General features: G+C 41.2%; 1 protein-coding gene across 2 annotated transcripts in view; it reads left to right on the forward strand.

Annotated features, from left to right (window-relative positions):
- The first annotated feature begins 8,277 nt into the window (after nucleotides 1-8,277).
- ACE2 (angiotensin converting enzyme 2) overlaps nucleotides 8,278-24,601 on the forward strand; it is a 38,234-nt gene continuing 21,910 nt past the window's right edge. Inside the window, exons 1-8 of one of the 2 annotated variants that reach the window (XM_059385037.1) lie at nucleotides 8,278-8,593; nucleotides 9,285-9,573; nucleotides 15,809-15,967; nucleotides 19,464-19,557; nucleotides 20,253-20,396; nucleotides 21,872-21,984; nucleotides 22,994-23,099; nucleotides 24,016-24,113. In XM_059385037.1, the coding sequence (XP_059241020.1) occupies nucleotides 9,388-9,573; nucleotides 15,809-15,967; nucleotides 19,464-19,557; nucleotides 20,253-20,396; nucleotides 21,872-21,984; nucleotides 22,994-23,099; nucleotides 24,016-24,113 (900 nt within the window). In that variant the 5' untranslated portion in view covers nucleotides 8,278-8,593; nucleotides 9,285-9,387. Of the gene's footprint in view, nucleotides 8,594-9,177; nucleotides 9,574-15,808; nucleotides 15,968-19,463; nucleotides 19,558-20,252; nucleotides 20,397-21,871; nucleotides 21,985-22,993; nucleotides 23,100-24,015; nucleotides 24,114-24,601 lie in introns of those variants that run through there. The other variant, XM_059385038.1, reaches the window with a different exon arrangement.

Here is a 24,601-nt window from a genome sequence, read left to right on the forward strand (position 1 = left end):
TGCATACATACACGTAAACAGGATCAGACACTTGGTGCCTGAATGCCTTGGAGCTTTGCTACTTACTGTTCATTCTGCTTGGCCCTCATTGAGATTTGGGGAGGCGCAATCACGCATACACCGTTAGTCCTTGAGAGCATCATGTTTGTAGTATTCTCTAGATCAGGGTCCCTAAACCTCAGCACTTGACATTAGGGGCCAAACAGTTCTTATTTGTGGGGAGTTGTCCTGTACATTGTACAATGTTTACCGGCCACCCAACATATCTTCAGACATTACCACTTGTGTCCTGGGAGGCAGAATCGCCCTGGCTGAGACCCACTGCTTTATATCACTGGCAAAGATTGGCTTTGAAGAGCACAAAATTATCGCCATGCCATCCGAAGTTGTCATCTCTGAATCTATGATCTCTAATTATTATTCTCTGTTCCTGAAGATACTCACCCTACTGAGAAAAACCTCGCTTTTTAACAAGATAGGGCAGAGTACCCATGGTCTCCCCTCAGTGAAAATCATGAAGATAAGGAGAGAGAGAAAAGGAGAGAAACTGTGTTCGTGACGGATGCGAGTTTGATGACATCCTGGGGCCATTTTTTGAGCCGTCCAGCCACACCTTTTATGCTTCTTCGTACCTTGATGGTCTCTCTTTTCCATGCCTGTGTTAAGAATTCTTTCAAAATGTGCTTTCTAAACAACAACAACAACAACAAAACAAAACAAAACAAAACAAAACGCGCTTTCTGACCCCAAAGAGTCCGATCTTGAAGCCAGACTGCTGAAGCTCAAATCCCTGTTTGATTGCTTTTGAACTTTGTGATCGTAATTCTGTGCCTCAGTTTACTCATCTAGGAAACGAGGATGATGCAATTGCTTACCTCTTGGCACGTTGTGAGGATTAAATGAGGGAGCATGTGTAAAGCAGTTAAACTCTGGGTGGCACACAATAAGCATTCAGCAAAGGTTAGATTAGATATCATTATTGTTAATTAGTAGTGTTAGTCTCTATGATTCAGAGGCTCAGGTCCTGCAGAACACCTAACCAATGACTCCTTGGGGCCACTCTGTCCTGTTTCCCTGAAATCATGAAAAGTTTTATAATTTTACAAATCAGAGTTTATTCGCATCATCTTTGTCCAAGTAAATTTCCCCAAAATACAAGATGTATGAGCCAGAAATTGTATGTTCTATGTGCTTTTCATTCTTTTATTCCTCTCACTTATTGAGCCAACAGTTGTTAACACTGTTGGGGGGAGGTCCTATATCCTTGCAAAAATTGGGGTAGTGGTTTGGATAGATATATCTTTCCTCTCCTATCAGGACTTTCTCCTCCTCTTGTCCGGTCTCACCTGGTTATGTCATATGTAGTCAGTGGGTAGGGGCAACAGCATGATATTAATTACTGAGATGGAAACTCCATCTAGATCAAGGCATCGTTCAGGAAGGTTTTGCAAGTTCTGTCATCTGTTCCTAAAATTCATTAAGAACCCAAACTCATGGCTGGAATGAAATCTCTATGGAAAATGTCCCCACAAATAGCTCCTTCTGCTGTGGGTGGAAGAAGCACTATGTCTGTTACCTGTATGAAAGACATTCCCTCCCACTTCCTAAAGGCAGAGCCAACCTTAGCTGGATGTCTACCATTCTCTAACATGAATCGGATGCAAATCTTGATTAGTCTAAGCCGATTTTCCTAGTCTCCTAGGGATGGAGTCCATAACTATCCCTACTAATGGCCCAGACCAAACAAATCCCTTAGAAGATGTGGAGGGAGCAGAGCATTATCTCCAAAATGAGCCTGATAGTCCTCAACAAGACAACGACTATTGGACATTGCTTGTTGGATTAGAAAACGCAGCTTTCATACTCAATCTGGAGACTGAGATAGAGCCCAAAGGGGATGAAATGTTATTCTAAGATATTTAGAGACAGTTAGAAACTATTAAGTGAAGTGTAAGCGTCTTCAGTTACCCTCAGACTCTAGCTGAGAGGCAGGAACTGGCTCCAAAAGGAGTCTTCTGTACTTTGAATGTCCGTCAATGTTTCAGGCTTGACCTGGCTGGGTGTACGCTACTTGACTTTGTGTATCTCTGATGTCAGCTGCCTTCTCTGAACCTGTACCTTGCTTCACCTCGCTACCTCGTGCTCCTGAGGTGTGTCTACATTTCTAAACCAGTGGAGAAATGTGATGTTCTGGCCAAGTTTTTGAAACTCCCTTTTCTTAAAAAAAAAAAAAAAAAGAAATTCAGTTTATTAACATATAGTGTATTATTAGTTTCAGAGGTAGATTCCTCAGTTGCATGTGACACCCCGTGCTCATTATATCACGTGCCTTCCTTCATGCCCATCCCCCAATTACCCCACCGCCCCCACCCCTGCAGAAAACCCTCAATTTGTTCCCTAGAGTTAAGAGTCTCTTATGGTTTGTCTCCCTTTTTCATTTTGTCTTGTTTTATTTTTCTCTTCTTTCCCCTATGATCCTCTGTTTTTTTCTTAAATTCCATGTGAGGGATCCTTTGAGCGGAGAGAGCCCAAACATAACAAGGACTAGAAAGGAACAGAGACAATATATAGAAACAGTAACTTTATAGATAATACAATGGCAGTAAATTTATATATTTCAATAATTACTCTGAATGTAAATGGACTAAATGTTCCAATCAATAGACACAGAGCATGAGACTGGACTTAAAAAAAAAAAAAGGCTCATCAAGATGCTGTCTACAAGAGACTTATTTCAGACCCAAAGTCACCTCCAGATTGAAAGTGAGGGGGTGGAGAGCCACTTATCATTGTTAATGGACATCAAAAGAAAGCTGGGGTAGCAATCCTTATATCAGACAAATTAGATTTAAAACCAAAGACTGACACTCCCTTTTATCATTTCTCTGTTCAGTCCACAGATGGCTCTTTGGGGGGGGGGCTTGTTTTGAGTAACTTTTTCCCCTATTTATCCACGTATTTTCCTCCTCAGGTATGAACTAAGTCCTGCTTTATTACTGGGATTCTGAAGTAAGATCTTTGCCTCTTGGTCTTAACTGAAAAGACATATATGAGCAGCATCTCTGGATAGCTCTCCCAGTCATATCTTCACCCCAGCCTCTCTGTCAAACCACGGATTTGTATATCTGCCTTCTCAACATCATTACTTGAATTTCTGTGAGATATCACAAACTTGACTGGACTCCTAGTCTTCCTTCCAAACTGTTTTACCTGCAATCTTCCCTATGTAGATTGATGTCCATTCTTGCTCTCCTAGTTGGTCAATCCAAAAACCCTGGAGTGATCCTTGACTGTGTCTTTCTTTCTCAGCCTACACCCATTTCGTTAGCAAATCCTGTTGGCTCTGCTTTCCCAAATGTCTTCAAAATCCAGCTACCCTTCTAATGAGCTCTGCTGCCACCACCAAGCTACTGTCTTATTTCACATGAATTCTTGGAATGACCTCCACACTGGTGTCCGTCTATGGTTTTTCCCCTATGGATTCTCATCTCCACACAGCAGCCAATGACTCTCTTCAAATGGGAGATCATGTTACTGCTCTGTTCAAACTCTACCATGGATTCCCATTTCACTCAGGATAAAGGCTCAAGTTTTGTTTCTAAGGCCCTAGAAGTAAATTTATACCAACGGGTCTAGTGTTGCCTGCTATTTCATATGGTCTGGGTGTAGAAATAAATTTGGGTGAGAAGGCAAACACTGTATAATTATAAATTCAGACCAGTAATAATTAGTACAATCCTCCTGGAATCCACAGCTTGTCCTCACAAGTTTGAACCTGTCCACTAAAAATACTTGTCATTTTCGTTAATGGAGATTATCTCTGCTCTATCTGTAGGGAAAGGGGAGTGCTGGGCAGCTAGAAATGTAAACAGGAAAGAGTTTTTGGTTTCCCTTTGGGCTAAAAAGTCAACTTGTTATTTATTTTCTGTAAAGTACTTATAAATCCACTTCATATGATAAATATGTGGTCAAAACCAATTGCACCAAATGCAAATAATTTTTGGCCATGTGGAGTTTTAAATTTGTCTATGCTTTTTTTTATGTTCGAGATGCCCTTCCTTATTTCTGTTGAGAACTTTACTCTATCTTAAGACAGGAAACTTCATGAAACATCCTTTTCTCTTTGAAGTTAACCAAAGTTTTCTTCTCGGCTTGGGGAACTAGAAGACGTTTTCACCGTAGCTAGTTGGCAACCTCACCATTGATGACTCAGTTGGAAGTATAGGAAAAGTAGAGCAGTAAGGGAAATACGATCTCAAAGTCTACGCACTTTGCTCCCACTCAGTGCAGATACACCCTCAGCCCTGAGCCTGTGGAGAAGGGGCTTTCTGACTAACTCGGTAGTTATCTGGTTTCCATTTAGGTTTTAGGAGACAGCAGTTCAAACGGGGAGGGGCTTTGTAGTGGGCAGGGTTACAGAAGTAGATTCTTCAAGAAGTGACAGCTGACTCAGAACCTGCAGTGACAGCAGAGTTAAGAGCAGTAAAGCTCTTCGGAGCCATTAATGCAAAGCCCTAAAGACATTGTCACGTTATAGCCTCGTCAGTAAACAATATTCAAGATGATGACACTGAGTCATCCAAAAAAAAAAAAAATGCTCAGGCAACATCCTAATTAGGATGGAATATATTTTAGAAAAAAATTTCTGTGTTCAATGGTTTAAAAACGCACAACTGGTACAATCACATCAGTACATTTTCGTTTTGCTTCTGTGGGCCCACTCATTCTGAGAATGTGACAGTTTTCCTCTAGACAAAAACTGTACTATGGACACTTCTCTTGTTTCTCTTACTTCTCAGAGTGGCCGAATTATTACCCAGCTCCTCTCATTTTGGGTGCCTTTTATTACTAGGTTCCCAGCATTCTGATCTATGTTCTCAGGTACTAATTCGTATAATAGTCACACTATGCTATGAGGTGGGTGTATTATTATCATCAGCTTTGAAATCGGGAAACAAGGTGCAGGGGTACCATTACCTGCTTCAAGTCACACAGCCAGCAAGGGGCAAAGTGAGTCTGTTACGCTACCTGACTTCTTTTAAATGGAAGGCCCGTAATGGGGGAGACCTGTCCACCCTGTCTCTACCTCCAGGTCTGAACTGTGCTTCAAATAACATTATTTTAAACCATCCACTCTCGTGTTTATTTTCCTCTGGATACTCTCCTGTGTCTCTCTACACTTGTGTTCCTCTGACACGAGCTTCATGCTCGTTATGTTATGTTATGTTAAGTTATTTTGCACCTAATACTTCTGTCAACAAAGTCTAAGATAGTGGGAGGTGAATTTTCCTTTTGGTGGGCAGCCAAACTGGAGTTACAGCTCGTCTTAAGTTTTTTTTTTTAATTCACCCTGCTTGTCTGGACTGCAGTGGTAGCAATCTGACTGGTCTCCCTGCCCCCCCCTCCCCCCCCCCCAAGCCCTTACCCCCCTCGGTGCCTGCTCTCTAATCAGCAATGAGAGTGAATCACTTCTCTGCTGGAAGCCCTCCAAGTTCTCCCCACATTACTCAGACTAAAAAAAGCCAAAGCTCTACAGTCATTTGTCCTGCCCTCCTGGTGTGGCCCCGGCTTCCTTTTCCTCTCCACCCCTCCCACTCTCCTTATGCACTAGGGTCCAGACACGGAGGCCCCTGATGTGCTTCAGACCTTCCTATCCCCTTTGCACTCGCTGCTCCCTCTGCCTGGAACCATCTTCCTCAGATATCCACTTGGCTTTCATCCCTTCCTTCGGGTCTTTGCTCAGAGGCCCCCCTTCATCCCCACGCCATCCCTCACCGTACTCCTTTCCTGCTTATTGTAAAGTCGTAGCGTTGCTCGTCATCGGCTGTTTGTTTCTTTCCTCTACCCCGCCTCCTATCAGATGATATCCACAAGACCTCTTCCTGTCTTATTAGTGTGTATCCAATAACTAAGAAGGTGCTAGCACACAGTAGGTAGCCAATAAAGAATTGTCAAATCAAGGTTCTTATTAATAATATTATTAATATTACATACAACACCCAGTGTTCGTCCCAACAAGTACCAACCTTAATAGCCATCACCCATTTGGCCCATTCCCTGCCCACCTCCCCTCCAGCAACCCTCAGTTTGTTTTCTAGAGTTAACTCTTAAGAGTTAACTCTTAAGAGTCTGTTTTATGGTTGGCCTCTTTCTCTCTCTCTTTTTTACCCATGTTCATTTGTTTCATTTCTTAAATTCTACATGTGAGTGAAATCATTTGCTATCTGTCTTTCTCTGACTGACTTATGGTGCTCAGTATAACATTCTCTAGCTCCACCCATGGTGTTGCAAACGGTAAGATTTCATTCTTTTTTGTGGTTGAGTAAGATTCTATTGTATATATACCACATCTTTATCCATTCATCAGCTGACGAACATCTGGGCCCTTTCCATAATTTGGCTATTGCAGATAATGCTGCTATAAACCATCAGGGTGCATGTACCCCTTTGAATCAGTATTTTTGTATCCTTTCGGTAAATACCTAGTAGTGCAATTGCTGGATTGTACGGTAGTTGTATTTTTAACTTATTGAGAACCTTCCATAGGGTTTTCCAGAGTGGCTGTACCAGTTTGCCTTCCCACCAGCAGATGTTTCAGGGACATTTAAATATCCTTGTATAACTTTACATTTTCTTAAATCCCATACTGAAGTGGAAGATACACTGTATCTTTGTTTGTTTGTTTTACTATTGTATTCTTTTATCAGAAAAGAAGTGAGGCAGTCAGCATGTGACTTGTTCCTAGTGAATCTCTAGATATGTATCTAGGGTCAGAGAGCTATATATTTCCCAGATGCAAACCATATCCTAAAAATTATATTTTATAGATTTATCGGATGTCAAGATCAAAGTCTTCCCTGTATCGCTTATGAAATTCACCCTCCAACCCTTTGGAAAAGCAGAACAGGTTTCCTGCCTCTCCAGTTTTCTAAATTTTTTTCTGGGTCTCTGTTATTTCTCAAAGACAGTCCTGTTCCTTTGAGCCAACTGTGTTTCTGGGTCCCATCCCCTGGGTCTTTAGGAATCCTTCCATTCTCAGCATGAGCTTGGACAGAACACTTCTGGGTAGCTGTCAGAACGGCGGCTTCTGCTCAGTGGAGAGTGAACAAAAATTCCAACAATCCAGTCTCTGCTTGCATGGCGAGCTAGTTCTACAGAATTATTGTGACAGTTCTTCTGTTTCTGACTTTTCCAAGTCTCTTGGCTTCCAGAATTTTCCTGCCTCGCTGTTATCTCAGGCTCCTTGTCCACCTATTTTTAGCTCTCAGATTTCACATCCTGCTTTCTCCATTTCAATTTGATCATGTTAATCTTATTTTCTGCCTCAGCGAATTAAAATTGGACTACTTCCATTTTTTCCCCTAAACCCAAGAGCTTCATTCAGGAAGTGACCTGAGTAGAGTTTTGTTTCTGCTTTTATTAAAGTAACATTCCAACTCTTTGTTCACAGCCTCACCTGCTGCTCCCCTTTCTCTTGACTGATTTTTCTCCTAATGCCTGTGAGAAGTGAGTAGCTACCTTAAATGTGGGAAGTGCTGTGCTTTACTGAAACTCAGAAAATTCTCTGATTCCCACCCCCCCTGCCAGCTTTCTGTTAACACTCTATCGTAATTGCCTAAATTTGTCAATTACCTTGTTTCTTAGAAAGATCACAGATTTGATTCACACTGGATGTAGCAAGAGTAAATCTGTCATCTTCACTGAAGGCACCTGTCCCTCTGCTGCTGCCATTATTGCTCTAAGACTCCTGGCCACATGGAAAGGTCTGTACTCCAGAATCAAATGGCATTCCTGGCTCTACCACTGACTAGCTGAATGAGGTTTGGCAATTTAAGTTCTCTGAGCCTCGATTTCATAATCTGTATAATAGCAATTTAAAAAAAAGATTTTCCTCCAGGAGCACCTGGGTGGTGCCATCGGTTAAGTGTCTAACTCTTGGTTTTTGCTCAGGTTGTGATCTCAGGGTCGTGAAATTGAGCCCCACATTGGGCTCCATGCTCAGCACAGAGTCTGCTAGAGATTCTCTCTCTCCCTTTTCCTCTGCGCCTCCTGCTTGTGCTCTCTCTCACTCTCTGAAATAAATAAATCTCTCTCTCTTTTTAAAAAATTTACCTGTAGGTTTGCAGCGATGCTTAAATGAGATATTATAATGCAAAGCGCCTTGAACAGTTACTTAGAATTATTTTTTCCTGCTCTATAATAGCACTAATTTAACAACTGTGGAATAAGGGAAAGTTGTGAAACCTTTTTTTTTTAAAGGCTTGGTTACTGCACCTGGACCTGGAAGACTCGTTTTTCTAGGTGAAGAAATATTTCCCCTGGGTGAAGGTTTCATAATCACCGCCAAGCTGGCCCGAGTGCTGCCATTTAAAGTGGCTCCTCTCTTTTATCTCTCATACACCTGCACCCTGGGAACGAGGACACCGATCCAGCTCCTGGGACACTACAGGGTAATCACCGAAGTCTCCTCGAATTCTGTGTTGCCATGATCCCATGGTTTTGGATGCGCAGAGCGTGACATGGACACTCTTTGAATTGCATACCATGAAGAGTCATTTTTGTTTCCCTGGGACCTCAACTGAGTTTAGAACAGGTAAGTGAAAGGGAAGGAGGCACATGGCGAAGTCGGCCATAGAACCACCGTTCAACATGGTCATCCGAGAAGTAGAGAGGGAGCCTTCTTAAGCTTTCTCAAGCCAGATCAGGTGAGTTAACCTGTGGAGTGGAGTGGAGGGTAGTCTTATACTTTAAGAAAAACAGCCTCGGAAGGTAAACTTTATCAGAAAAAAATGAATTCCGGGAAGACAAGGGCAAAGCAGTTTATTTACGAAGGGAAAATGTTACCCAAGTAGAGAGACACTGTCTGGGAATATGAGCTTGAAATTTAAAAAAAGGGAGAGGTAACTGACTTTCAATGAAGTCCTGTCTGGAAAACATGTAAGTACCACTACTACCCCCGTGATTCCTAAATCTAGACTTCTTTGGTCCCTGTAAAATTATAACACCTTTAGTGTATCTTTAACAGCTTTTTTAGGAACATATTAACCAAATGTGCAAGTTCTGATCTGGCCATAAAATACTAGGAGAACTATAATTCTCTAGGATTAATGAATAACGTTTGTTTATTTGATTTACTTTATAAAATCATTCTAAAATCTGTTTACATATCTGTCCTCTCCAGGGTGAAATTTATAGTGGTTCAGCAGATTGTTTACTGTTTCTTCTTCTTCTACTACTACTACTACTTCTTCTTCTTTTTTTTTTTTCCCATCTTTCCTGCTCAGTGCCCAACCCAAGTTCAAAGGCTGATGAGAGAGAAAAACTCATGAAGAGGTTTTACTCTAGGGAAAGTTGTTCAGTGGATGGGATCTTGGTGCATAGGGAAGGATGTTAGGCTCTTCCTGGCTCCTTCTCAGCCTCGCTGCTCTAACTGCTGCTCAGTCCACCACTGAGGATCTGGCCAAGACATTTTTGGAGAAGTTTAACTATGAAGCCGAAGAACTGTCTTATCAAAATTCACTTGCTTCTTGGAATTATAACACCAATATTACCGACGAGAATATCCAAAAGATGGTGAGTTTCCGTGGCTATGTAGGGGTATTTGTTGCTTCTTAAAGGTTAGATTACTGCCTGTGCTACTGAAAAGGGAAAGCCAAGAAATGCTCTGAGTTGTGAGATTGGATGTTTGCCTCAGTAATTCTGATTCTGGAGTCCCAGATGACTAAACTTAATTGACCCCGGGACTCATTTGGAAGCTGTTACAAAATAATTCACTGGTCTCAGTCCAGATTCTTAGAAACAAGTGAACATGCTTTATAAAGTTACCACCATAATTCTCATCATAATCAGGGTTTCAAAGCATTTCACGGAAATGCCATAAGTTATTGAGTTAATAATTTTCCCAAGCCTACAATGTCAACAGGAATATCTGAAGACTCTCTAAAATAATATATTAACTGGAAAATGCAATTGGAGGCTTAGTGAAAAAGCTAGCTAGTAATTAAAGTAACCATGGGTCTGGACACTGGATTTGGGAATTCCTTCCTTCATTGTCACGGAGCTCTAAGGGACTTCCAAAGGTCACAGAATCCATCCAGAGCCCTTGCAGAAAAACCATAATCCAGCCAGTTTTGACAAATCTCAGAATGCTCTGACAAAGCAAGATGCTTTGACAAGTGCGAGGATTTAGGAATTGCTTCTCTCACTGATCGCAAAGCAGTGTCCATACACATTGGGGCTGGAAATGGAGCAACATTATTTTAGAAAAGATTTTGTATCACTTGTATGGCAGTACGTTCCTTCACAAATGTAGTTGAGATATTTTTTCAAATGCTGAGTAGGTTGCATGTTTAAATTACTGCCACTCACGGGACAGATCATACCTGAGACATACCGCCTCATTTAAAATTCCCCAAGAGAAGGTTTGCCATTTTTCTAACGCTCAAGGAAATCCTGGAGATTTTGACAGCCCAGTGTTGTCATAGGAGATCATTTGTTTCTTGTCTCCTCTTTTGGTCTTACCTCTCTCCCTCTCTTTATTGTTGCTTTTCCCTCGCTTTTTATTTGACCTCTCTCGGAGGTGCGTAAAGTATACTCTGTATTGGCTTTCATTCTCAGCCGGATGGTCCTGTAGGTGCTGGGGAAGGTGTACCGGCTTCATGCCTGAGGGCTCTGGAGTCAGACTGCTGAGGTCCAGATCCTGGCCCTGGCACTTTACAGCTGGGTGAGCTTCAGCGGGTCAGTTAATGTCTCTGCACCTTCAGGAGCTCACCTGTGTAGAAGAGCATCCCGCTCCTGTCTGCCTTGGAGTGTGGCCGTGAAGCCCGAATTCATACTGAGAGCCCCCAGAGTGGTGCTCGATGCTTGTGAGCCTGGGAGAACAGCACAGTCCTATTGCTCTAAGCACGGGAGGGAGTTCTAGCTGCCCAAGAGACAGGTAACAGTTCTGCCGAGCGCCCTCTGCTGAGAAGGCACGTTACGGAAGGAGATAGAGCCATGGTTGTTGATAGCTTCTCTGATCATTGAAGGTTATTACTTTTGAATTGCAGTGGCCGATGAGAGCCAAGGCCAGAGAGGAAAGGGCATAAATCATGAAGTGTGGCCAAACTGCAGAAAGCATGGACCCTTGAAAGGAAAGTGAAATTATTAGAATGCAAAAAAGGAAGCAGGAGACCACCAGCGACGCCCAGCGAGGGCGGTCCTGGGGTCAGGAACGGCTGCTGCCGGCTGCTGCTGCTTGGTGCACGCCAGGCACCTGGCTAAAAGAGCGTGGGGGTAATTTTGGCTAACTCTTGCGGTTTGGCGCAACTTCGTGAAGTTTTAGATCTAGTTATAGGACCTGGGCGATAAGATGAGGATTTTTTCCTTTGCTTTTACTATAGAGAGCTTTTAATGACAGCTTTGCTGAGATATAATTTATGCATCATAAACTTCAATTCAAAGTATGTGATTCAGTGCTTTTTAATATATTTATAGAATTGTATAAGCTTTGCCACCATCTAATTTTAGCACATTTTCATCACTCCAGAAAGAAACCATATGCCTGTCAGTCATCACTCTTCTCCCAGCTCCTAGCCCCTAGCCCTAAGCAACCACCGGTCCACTTTCTGTCTCCATAGGTTTGCCTATTTTGAACATTTCATATAAACAGAATCGTATAACACATGGTCTCTTGTGATTGGCTTCTTTCTCTGTGCATGGTGCAGCATGTGACATTACTTCATTCCTTTTGGTTGCCAAATTACTTTCCGTCATATGATTTTTCTTTATTTTTTATTGTAAAAATTTTCAAGCATGAGTAAAAGAAGAGAGATGAGTACATTGAATCTCCTCATACCCATTGCCCAGTTTACAAATTATTAACACTTTGGCCAGTCTTTTTTTTTTTTTTTTCTACCCAACCCCACACTTACTGGATTATTTTGAAGGAAATCCAAAACATGATATAGTTTTATGTGTATATTTCATCTTTTTTTTTTAAAGATTTTATTTATTCACTTGATAGAGAGAAATCACAAGCAGATGGAGAGGCAGACAGAGAGAGAGAGGGGAGGCAGGCTCCCTGCTGAGATCCTGAGATCATGACCCGAGCCGAAGGCAGCGGCTCAACCCACTGAGCCACCCAGGTGCCCCTATTTCATCTTTTTTTAAAAAGTATTTTTTAAAACAACCTTAATAACAGTACCATGCTGAAAACTTAACAATAACTCCTCAGTATCATCAATTATCTGGTCATCATTCAAATGCTCCCTACCGTCTCATTTTATTTCTTTTTCAATTTCAGCTGCTGTTTTGTTTGAATCAAGATCTAACAAGGGCCTCTCCTTCCAATCATTTTGAAGGATGTACTTTAGCTCTCTGTTAATCTACAGAGTCCCTCCCTCACTTTTTTTTTTTTTTTGCAATTTATTTGCCTAAGAATTAAACTTTGGGTGTCGTAGAAACTCATACTTTCTGGACTTGCTGATTGTGCCCCCTAAATGTTGCTTAACATGCTCTTTTGTCGCCCGCATTTCCTGTAAATGTATAGATCTAGGGCAGAGGGCAGAGCAGTTTTTCTGTAAAAGGTCAGATAGTAAGTATCTCAGGCTTTGTGGGCCCTCTGGCCTCTCTTCAACTCTGCCATTGTAACGCGAAAACAACCATAGACATAGAGTGCGATTATGTTGCAATTAAACTTTATTTACAAAATCAGATGGTGGGCAGAGCCCTGATCTATAGATTTGATTAGACCCGGGTTTTACCCCTGAGTTACTTAACAGGTGTGGAAATTGAATTCCAGTACTAGCATGGTGCAGGAATATTGAGGCAAGAAGTGAACAAAAAACTAGTTCAGGTCCCGAGAGCTCTGGAAAAAAGAATAGCTTGGGATGGAACAGTATGTCCTAGGGGGTCGGAATTCAAGGTGACATTATGTAATTTTTTGGGGGGGGATTTAAAGTATAACATTTATGATAGTGATAAAATAAAACCGGTATCTTCAAAATAACTCTATGTCGTATAATTAAAAAACGTCTAAGACTGGGTCCTTTTGGGGATTGTGAGTTGTTTCCAGAGGAGACTGAGAACAAAATTATTGCTATAGTTTGGTATCAAAGTTTTACCAGAAATTTTGCTTGACAGTAAATCACCCTGGATTGGGTGAAGAAGGATAGGGATTTAGAGGTAATTTGTGAATTGACAGAGGAGTCCGTGCCATAGACCCAACTCTTCTTCTTTTTTTTTTTTTTAATTTTTTATGGTTTTTTTTTTAAAGATCTTATTTATTTGACAGAGAGACATCAGAAGTAGGCAGAGCAGCAGGCAGAGAGAGAAGAGGAAGCAGGCTCCCCACTGAGCAGAGAGCCTGATGTGGGGCTCTATCCCAGGACCCTGAGATCATGACCTGAGCTGAAGGCAGAGGCTTAACCCACTGAGCCACCCAGGTGCCCCAGACCAAACTCTTCTTTCCATAGCTCGCTACTTCCCACTCATGTGTTACAGAGAACATAATGCGTTGAATATCATCTAGAGTCAATGAGTCAATGGTTAAAAGTGTTCACTTCGGAGGTAAACATATCTGGGATGGCACCCTGGTTCTTTCAAATCACTAGCTGTGTGACCTACCGGACCCCGTGCCTCAGTTTCCTCATTTGTGAAGTGAAGACTGTCACAACTACCTCACAAGATTGCTTGCGAAGATTAATTGAGAAGTAGTTCCTGAGGGGTTGTATGTACTCAATAGAGAAATCATTTTCCATTTTTACTGCCATTATTTTCATCTCTTGTCTGATTCCATTGTTGTCATGTCCACACACGATTCCCATCATGTCCTGTGCCTGCTTGGAGCCCCTAAGCGATTCCCTAGTATTCAAAGGATAATAGTCAAATTCTTTGGCCTGGAAAATGCAGTTGTGCCTGGAGTCCTGCCTTTGGGATTGGTACTAATTATTTATTGTGTTAAAAATTACCACAAGCTTAGCAGCTTAAAATAACACACATTGATCATCCCACAGCCTTTGTGGGTCAGGAGCCCAGGCATTGCTTACCTGCGTCTTCCATTTCTGAGTCTTCTAAGGTTGTCATCAAGGTCCTGGCTAGTGCCGTGGTCTCAGCTGAGGTTTGACTGGGGATGAATCCACTTCCAAGCTAATGTGGTTAGTGGTAAGCCTTCAGATCCTTGGGTACTGTGGGACTGAGGTACTTAGTTTCTTACAGGATATCAGGTAGAGGCCATCCTCAATTCCTCCACACATGGCTGGGGAGACCATAGTGTTGTTCACAGCATGGCATCTTGCTACATCAGAGTCAGCAAGGGAGTCAGAGTTTTAGCAAGATAAGAATTAGAATCTTATATAACATAGATAGGTACATGATGTCACCTTTGATGCATGCTACTGGTTAGAAGCAAGTCATAGCTCCTGCTCACCCTTAAGGGGAAGGAAATCACACAACTGTGTACCACTGAGGGGTGAGGACCATGGGATCCATCTCAGAGTTTGTGTACTGCAGGAGCCAGGAGCCAGATGCTGTCATGGCCATAACCACGATTTACCGCTCTCAGCACCCTTATGCACTTATGAATAATGGAGACAGAATGACTTTCTATCTCATGCAAGTAGGAAAATCAAATGAAGTAAATTATTCTGCAAAGTACTCTACATCCACCCAACTCCTACCTACTTTAGGGTCTTCTCCATGAGTGCTTGGCCAAATCTAGTTGCCTACATGAGTCTTTCTTTTCCTATAGCAGAAACTGCTTGGCCACTGCAAGTTAATACATGATCATATGCTGTTATATTTCATTAATGAAACATTCATGCTGCATACCTTATCTTTCTGATAAAACTATAGTAACTTAAGGGCAAAGTACTTTTTTCTATAAATTATAAAATAGCTAACTTTTTAAATGTTTAATTTGTATCAGATACTGTGATAAACATTTTATTATTTGTTAATTCTTCTCATCCTTACATCAACTCTTTGAGGTAAGTCCTCATTTTACAGATAAAGTAACTGGCTCAGAGAAGGTAAGTAATTTGCCTAAAGCACACAGCTACTTAGAGGTATGTGACTTCAAGAATGGAGATCTGACTTGTCTTATATGCTACCTCTTTTATATAGTCTAGAGAAATACAATGTACAAAGTAATTGTTCATTTTCATCTTTGGTAAATGAAAATGAGTTTGTACATTGAGAAAACATTATTCTAGAAGAGTCTGGAGAAGTCCACTTGCCTATACTGATGTCCAAGTTGGGGGGGAAGTGAGTTCTGGCATCATCACCTGCTTGTTGGTTTCTTTTGTGTTAGAAAATCACCGTGCCTACCAAAAGGCCATATTCTGAGCAACCTTCTTTGGGGAATGTAAGTTAAGATCAGACTCTCTGGTAAGTCATGGCACCATGGAGTTCACTGCAAACTGTTTCTCATTTCTTATCATTCCCATTGTCACGAGGGGCTGTATTCCCATTAAGTTTGCTCTGAACTTTACTGCCCCCCCCCCCTTTGGAGCATTCATCCTCGAATCCTTGATTAACTCACAATGCTAAGGCATAAATTCCAGGGACCCACAGTGTGAATTATCTGTGAGAATTCATTTCCAGTTCAGGGTTTAGGACCCTTGGGAAAACTAGGCACTGGGCCAGAAAGAGAGAGGGACCAAGAATGGCCTGGTCACTCATGACCTAAGCCTTGACCTTCAGCAAAGTAGAGAACTAAACCACTCAGGAAATACTAGATTTTCCACCAGATGTTTTCTGGACAGTATCTTCTGTTCTCTCTGTTCAAGCAGTGCCATTCTGACTTCAACTTTATTTTTTGTCATTTCAGAATATTGCTGGGGCCAAGTGGTCTGCCTTTTATGAAGAAGAGTCCCAGCATGCCAAAACCTACCCACTAGAAGAAATACAGGACCCTATAATCAAGCGTCAGTTGCGGGCCCTTCAGCAGAGTGGGTCATCCGTGCTCTCAGCAGACAAGCGTGAACGAGTATGTGAACATTCTAGCACTGACCCCAAGAGCTGAAATATTTGGGAAACATTAAGCATTAATATCCCCATGGCTTCTTCCTTTATCTGCAAAGACAGTAATGCTGGCATTAGAAAGAGCTCTGTGCCTGGGTAGGGTGACCACAAAATTTGTCATCCAAACTGGAATCCTTTTGCAAGTGAAAGAAGTCACTGGTAATAATTATGTTAGATCACAGAGTTAAACGGGTGTTGTCTGGGCACGGTGTTATATAAGTATGTTGTATACAGACGTCACCTTCCTGAGGACCAGGTGGCCTGAAGGATGTGCTTAGTCTATGTCAGTCGTGCTCAGCCAGGGGAGATTTTGTCCCCCGGGGACATTGGATGATATGTGGAGACCCTTTTGGTTGTATAACTGGGGGAGGGGACCAGCTATCAGCATCTGGTGGGTAGAGGCCAGGGATGCTGCTAACCAGTCTGCAATGCACAAGAGAACTCCCAATGACAAAAAATTACGTGGTCCAAAATGTTAATAGTGCCAAGTTGAAAGAGTCCCGTATGTGGTCCAATTCCTTCCCCGTTTCGTTCTTGACTCTTCTCTGTAACGTCTTCAAAAAGGGGCTAAGAGCCTCAGCTCAAACTGGTTTAGAGGTGGGTGATTCGTCTCTTTCTAAGGCATCCATTCCATATGTGCGTCCCCCTCATTGAGGGAGATACTCCCTCCATCAAGCATTAAGTGCTTTACCTCCACTTTGTTCTGCCTTCTGGATCCAAATTGCTCTTTCCTAAAATAGTTTTTAAATAAATGAAGGTACCTATTCTTTAAAAAAGATTTTATTTCTTTGTCAGAGAGAGAGAGCACAAGCAGGGGGAGCACAGGCAGAGGGAGAAGCAGGCTCCCCACTGAGCAAGGGAACCGATGTGGGACTTGATCCCAGGACATTGGGCTCATGACCTGAGCCAAAGGCAGACAGACGCTAAACCGACTGAGCTACCCAGGTGCCCCAGCTATTTTTTTTTTTTTTAAACTAGTCGTGTCCTTTTTTTTTTTTCTTTAAATCTAGGCTAACTAGATTAAATTCACTCTGTCAATTTCCTTCTATACAATGGTTTCAAGTTTCCTAACCAGTCCTAGTCCTAGCTGCTGTCTTCATTTTGTCAGTAACCTTGAACTAAACACCACACTCTGAGTTGGTTCCCGTCTGCATGAAGGCGAGCAGGAATACGACATTCTGCACCCTGTGCCCTACATCTGTTAAGATGGTCTAGGACTATACCAGGTTTTTGTTGCTTTGGGTTGGGTTTTTAGGCAGATTCGATGTTGGCTCCTATCAGCATCACTGTCGATGAAGTTCTCCAGATCTCTTCCTCTGATGTTGCTCTAAAATAATAGCTTTCAAGATTCTATTTTTCAATAGGTAGTTTGTTCAAATTTAAGGAAGCCTGTATTTGCCCTGTTAAAATAACTTCTCTCATCCCATCTCTCTAGCCTGGGAGCCAGCAAATTTTTTTTTCTGTAGAAGGAAAGATAGTAAATATCTTGGGTTTTGTGGGCCATATATTGTCTGTCACAATGAGTTAACTCTGCTGTTGCAGCAGGAAATCAGCATAGCTAATACATAAACAAATGAGTGTGGCTGTGTTCCAATAAAACTTTACAGAAACAGGCAGCAGACGGTATTTGGTCTGCAGATCATAGTTACAGACCCCTGATCTAACCTACTAAAATATTTTTATCTAAAATATTTGACTATTTAAAATCAAAGTCTTCTTTCTCAGTTGCTTGTCCTCTGGAACTCTGTTGTAAGCTCTGTCTATTAAAAGAAAAAATTCATGATAAGGACAAAGATAAACCATATGGCACATATCTTCCTACAAGTTGATAGCTGTTATTCCACATTCTTTGGATTCAATTATCCAACTGGTTATTAATCCACTCTATCTTATCTACTCCATGCTTCCCCGTGTTTTTCACAAAGACATCACCTGAAACCTTGCTTGTTAGTATTTTACAGTCTAGACAGCTAGATGGAACCTAGAACCTGTATTTTTATAAGATCCCAGGTAATTCTAATGTGCAGCCAAAGTTGAAAACCACTGAAATGCCTGTAAAAGCTTGGAGTGTTTGGGAAGAGAGGAGACTCAAGGATGCATGAGTTCAAAGGAGAGGAAAGAGGGGAAATTGAAAAAGCAGGTAGACCAAGAGACCAGGAGGAATCATGGTAAGGAATTTGGATTGATTCCTTTGGACTATGGGACCTTGTTGAAGTTTTAAGCATGGGATCGATTTCACGTTTTAGAATAATGATTCTTGTAGCAGAGTGAAAGAATAATGGAAGAGGGAAATAGGAGAAAGGAAACAGAGCCTTTCATCGAGAGCTTCTTAAATCAAATGTGGAAGAGAAGCGGGTCCTCCCCTCCCTTCCCCTCCCCTCCCCTTCCCTTCTCTTCCCTTTTCTCCCTCTCTTACTCCCTTTCTTCTTTTATTACCAATCCATTGCAGATCTATACTTGGTTAACTTCATTGCTCTCATGCCTAGGTGTCATGGAAATATCAAATTGTTCTTAAAGTTTATAAACATTTATTCTCTTTAAAAAAATCTATTCTCTTGATTCCTGTACTTATCACAGAATAGAAACAAACCATTTACTGTCTTGCTCTGGTCCGCAGACCATACTTTGAGTAGCACTGCTTAACCCTATTACCTTTTCTCTCCTTTACCTACAGGGTAAAGTTCAAACTCTTTAGTGTAGCACAGATGACCCCTCACGACCTGGTCCCCGCTAACCTCTCCATCCATACATCCCCCACTTGCCTCAGTCAGCCTCACTATGCCAGTTTCCTTCAAGGTGTCATCACTTCTGGAAAATGCCTGCGCTTTCCCAACCTCCATCCATCTTTTAGGCTCTGCTTTCTATCTCCTTTTTCTACTGGACCAATTCTCACTTCTCTTCCAAGACACCGTGTTAATGTCCCCTCATCTCTGAAGTCGTCCCTTAATCTCCAAGTCATCCATTTATCCACTCCCCGGGAGACTGCCACATCACTTTTTCATGACAGTTACACCACTTGTCACTTGGTCATGTCATTATGGATTTCATGGCTGCCTCACTGTCCCATGACTGTGGAGTCCTTGAGGACCAGTGATTTGTTCGTGTCAGTTATCTGAGTGTAGGGCACAGTAGATGTTCAGTAAATGTGTACTCAAAGATTGCTGGACGAAACAACAAATGCCCGTGTCTGCCCATGTGTATCTGAGCAGCGTCCCCAGAACTCTGGTAAATCTGTTTATTTCAGTCACTCCACGTGTATTTATTATGTGTTTCTATCTAAGCTTCCATGTTAGTTGGTGGGGGAATTTAACAGAGATATTCCTACCCCACGTGAAGGAAGAGACTTGGCAAAGATGTGAGCTGCTGTATTTTGAGGCATAAAAAAATCACATGGTCTCAAGGACATATTTGCCTTAGCACATTTACCAGTTTAAACATTGTTTATTATATTTAATTTGCAGCTGAACACAATCCTAAATGCCATGAGCACTATCTACAGTACTGGAAAAGCTTGTAACCCAAATAATCCACAGGAGTGTTTATTACTTGAACCAGGTAAGTTATTGATTTTGAGCAAGGATTATGAAATTTAACTTCTTTCCTCTAAGTTTTAAATTTTTTAAATTTATTTGTTTGTTTGCTTATTTGAGGGAGAGAGATAGAGAGAGAGAGGATGTGCCTGTGCGTGAGGGTTGGGGGACAAGGGGAGTCTCAAGCAGACTCCGTGCTCAGCTCAGATCCCTGCACGGAGCTCGAGCCCATGACCCCGAGATTATGACCTGAGCCGAAATCAAGAGGTGGACATTTAATGCTTAACTGACTGAGCCAGGCACCCCTTTTAACTCAAAGTTTTAAAACTGAGATTGGCACTGGCTGATAACATGGTGCCTTTCAAAGAGATAATGCAAAGATTAGGTAAGATTCCAAACAGGTGTTTTAACACATAGGTGAACTTTTAACTTTTAACCAAACTTCATGGTAAATTCTGTCACATTCCAAGGAGTTTAATTAAGTTTGCAGCTAAGAGATTTCAAAGGTTTATTTTCTCTGCAGAAATATTTTGAAACTATAACAAGGATGAAGAAATCGATATATTGTGAGATTTCCTTTAATAACCGTATGCCTTCGATGTCTGCTAGCCTTACTTTTAATTCTTTAAAGCTCATATAATTGCGAATAAAAATATTACAAATGCATGTTTATTTCCTGTTTATTATCATATTTATTTATTGGGTGCTTTGCAATGACAGGTTTGGATGACATAATGGAAAACAGCAAAGACTACAATGAGAGGCTCTGGGCCTGGGAAGGCTGGAGGTCTGAGGTCGGCAAGCAGCTGAGGCCATTATATGAAGAGTATGTGGCCCTGAAAAATGAGATGGCAAGAGCCAACAGTAAGTCTGCCAGCCTGTAGAGGTCCTGCAGCCCGCTCTGGGGCTGGGGGCTATTTCTCATGAGTTACCAAGGCTTCCCTTCAGTAGAAGACGTGTCCCTAAATTAATGTTCATCTGCTGAACAAATTCAGGTTATGTGTCTCAAAGAAGAAACTACTAGGGAGTAAGGTGTGCTGACATTCTACAATTTAGAGAACTCAGAAATGAGACTGAACTACAGGGCGTCAAACAAATCAGTTGTCCAGGAAAGTATCAGGAACCAGAGATAGCCTGGAGATTGAGTAGGGATTCTATTTCTCAGATAGGATGGGAGACAGAGACAATGTCGCTCCTCTAAAATCCTGTCTGGCCACAGTTCATTCTCGAAGGCCATTTGTGTGTTTAACTCAGAGTGGTGTCCCAGAAAGAAAACAAAAATTAGATTAATTAGCCTAGAATTCCATTCTGTTCTGCAGTTGTAATTATAACTCAGATTGTGTAGTCCTAAAACTCTTAACATGGGGCAGAATTTCCGTATCTCCTAACTTATTCTCCTGCCTGAATAATGAGTTGAAGCTACAGCGTTATGAGTAACTTTATGCTTTGGTGATTCACTGCCCCCTGGGGTTGAGTAAGGAAGCATTTTTTTTTTTTTCATCTGTCGTTTCTAAATATCTCCCACTGCCGCTTAAAATGATACCGTCAAGCCATGGGCAAGCTGGAGACAGTAGCTCATCACCACATCCTTCTGTCCAAAGAGTTCTTTCTCTCTTCCTTCTGATCATCCATTGCCAATGTGTATGTAAAAGTAAAAATTATCAGAACATATTTGCAAACGTTATTGGCTAATATTCCAACGCAAGCTTGTGTCTCCCGATGCCAAGATGCTACGTGAAGCCCAGAGAGATGCTCTGTGAAGCCCAGAGAGATGCTCTGTGCAGACGCGTAATTTACAAACACACACAGGCCCACTGTGGCAAGGTCTAAGATGAGTTGAGTTAGATGTGAAAATACAAATCCCTGAACAAAAGGAGGATTTAAAAACACAAATTCAGTCACATGTTTTAAAGCCAAGAATATAAACTCAAGTACGGAGAGGGTAGAGACTGAGGGTTACGGAACTTGTAATGTGCCTTTGCCTCTTACCAGTGGGGTGATCCTGGACAAATGATCCCCCCATCTAAGAACAGCCTGCTAATCTGCATGGCTTCCATGATGTCAATCTGGTAGGGCATTTGTACTTCTTAGATGAGGTCAAGCCTTCAAATTTCTGGCAGAGAGCAAGTGCGTGACAGACACCAGCTAGCGCTATTCATTCCATCCTTTTGAGTTATTCCTTAGAAAGGCAGTACGAATGGGACAGATCTTTGGATTTTTTTAACCTCCCAGCAAGGTTAATCCGTGTATACAGTGCTTCATCTCTTTCTTTCCCTGATGTTCTCTTCCTCCTCCTTCTTCTTCTTCTTCTTCTTCTTTTTTTTTTTTTAAAAAAACAGATTATGAGGACTATGGGGATTATTGGAGAGGAGACTATGAAGAGGAGTGGGCAGTTGGCTATAGCTACAGCCGCAACCAGCTGATTGAAGATGTGGAACACACCTTCACACAGGTATCCAAGGAACCATACACAGAGATAGGGCAGTGCGTGAGAAGAAGGGACAATGACCAAAGGCATTCTGGCTTCTTCTTAACACGCTCATCGGCCATTCCTGGGCTTCAGAGCTATGGAATATTAGAGCTTGGAAAGATTTTAAACATGCGCTTATCATATGACTAAAGTATTCCACTCTGATGTGTCTATATGAGAGCAATGAACATAAAGATCCATACAAAGACTCACATATGAATGTTCATAGAAGCATCACTCGTAATGGCCCCAAACTGGGAACAACCTAGTTGTCCTTTAGCTGCTGAGCTGTACCCATGAGATACTAAACAAAGCAAACTTGGATGCATTCATACAATGAAACACTACTCAGTAATAAAAAGAAGGAGCTACTGATACATGCAGTAACATGGAGGAACCTACAAATCATGGTGCGTGAAAGAAGCCAGACAGAAAATGTCATAGACTTTATGAGTTCATTTACATGAAATTTCCAGGATAGACAAAACAATGGTGACAGAAATCAGTTCAGTGATGACCTGGGCTGGGCGTGGGACTAGAATTGACTGCAAATGGGGACAAGACAAGTTTTGGGGATAATGGAAATATTCTAAAAGTGGGTACTAGTGAATAGTGAAGGCTGCCCAACAGTATACATTTACTAAAATTCATGAAACTGTACATTTAAAAATGGGTGAATTTTATCAGATTTAAATGTACTTCAATTTAGAAACAAAGGAAGTAGGTAACATCTTAAAAAGGAACGTTTTTTGCATCCGCTTTCATTTTGGGATTCCTCCCAGGTGTGTTAATTGCTCTATGCCGTGAAGCTAGTCATCATTAATATCTGGGAAGAAGAGAGCCTTTCAAACTCTCCAGTGTATTTGACAGGAGAAGAAATTAGAATTTGGGGAAATTCTACTTGTCTAAAGAGGCTTCTATCTTTAGTGTGGGGGATTGGAAATTGGAGTAGACTATTCTTGGTCTTAAATTTTCTTCCTGGGCTTTTCAGATTAAACCACTGTATGAACATCTTCATGCTTATGTGAGGGCAAAGCTGATGGACGCCTACCCTTCCCGTATCAGCCCAACTGGATGCCTCCCGGCCCATTTGCTTGGTGAGAAACTCCAGGAACTCTTTGCGTACTTCTTGTTCTCTGTTATTTCTTTTTTCTTTTTCTTTCTTTCTTTTTTCTTTGTTCTCTGTTATTTCTACCAATAAAGTTTTTTTTTTTTTGAATGAGGCCCAACATAAAACTTTTGGAAAATTTTGTGAATGTAGTTGGTAATATTATTGAAATCACATTTTGCGAGGAATTTCTTTAAAAATAAATAAATTAAATTTGAGCATAGGCCCTTATAATTATCTCTACTGAATTTTAATGTTTAAAACATGACATTTTGGAATATTTGGAATATTTTTCATGTAGTTATGTTGCACCATTCCTTTGGTGCCAACACTCTGGTCTTGCTATTAGATTGACTTTTTCTAGATCCATCTTGCCTTTTAGGGTCTCTGGCTTTGGAATCCAATTTCGCATTTGTTTGAGATGTTTGAAAAATTACTCAATTAAGTGTTTCACTATAGTATATTGATAAAGGTGAAACTCTGTTACTAGTTAGTAGAGATTCCTCGATGATGATCCCATATGATCTCTCTTGAGTCCAATATTAGGAATTACTAATAGTATAATTTTCAATATTTTGTTTCATGGATGGTGGATTATATAAATCTGTTTCTAATCTATAGTAGCTATGATGTTCCATACAGTTAATAAATAGTGCCTTTGAATTGTAATTCAAAATGGAAGAAACAGGAATAGTCTCATGCTATTTTAAACTTTTAGAGGCGATAGAAGGGAGTGTTGAAAATTATAAATAAGAGAACAGAAAAATAGATAATGAAAAGAAACTAGATTAAACCTATTTACTGATCCTAACTTATGCACTGTGTAAAATCAGGTCTGTGTAAAATCAGAAATCACTTCTGCCTTTGTTATGTATTAACAAAATCTTTTTTTTTTTTTTAAATAGGCGATATGTGGGGTCGATTTTGGACAAACCTGTACCCTCTGATGGTCCCCTTTAGACAAAAACCAAACATAGATGTCACTGATGCAATGGTGAACCAGGTAGGAAGAGGCCTTAAAAACCAAATCTAAATCCTCAACTTCATTTCTTTTTCTGCCATTTTTCTCTCCTTATCTTTTGCATATAAAACCACGTGTATAAAAAAGTGTCAAGTTAATTTAAATGTATTTCTTGGGAGGGCCTGGGTGACTCAGTCAGTTAAGCACCTGACTCTTGGTTTCAACTCAGGTCGTGATCTCAGGGTCATGAGATCGAGCTCCAGATCCTTGATTGGCACGGAGTCTGTTTGAGATTCTTTCCCCTTCCCACTCCCTTACCCTCTGGGCCTTTCCGCACTGGTGCACATGCACCTTCTCTCTCTCAAATAAATAATATCTTTTAAAAATAATAAATGTATTTTTAATGTAACTATCTTTTCATGGAAAAGTAATTTACAATGTCAGTGACATCAAGTACCTTGAAAAGTAGGGTGTTGATCTTGCTGAATGATATTAAAAAATGGAGATGACCTGGGTTTTCCATTAAGCAG

This window comes from Mustela nigripes, chromosome X, assembly GCF_022355385.1.
Source record: "Mustela nigripes isolate SB6536 chromosome X, MUSNIG.SB6536, whole genome shotgun sequence".
Classification (NCBI taxonomy): Eukaryota; Metazoa; Chordata; class Mammalia; order Carnivora; family Mustelidae; genus Mustela; species Mustela nigripes.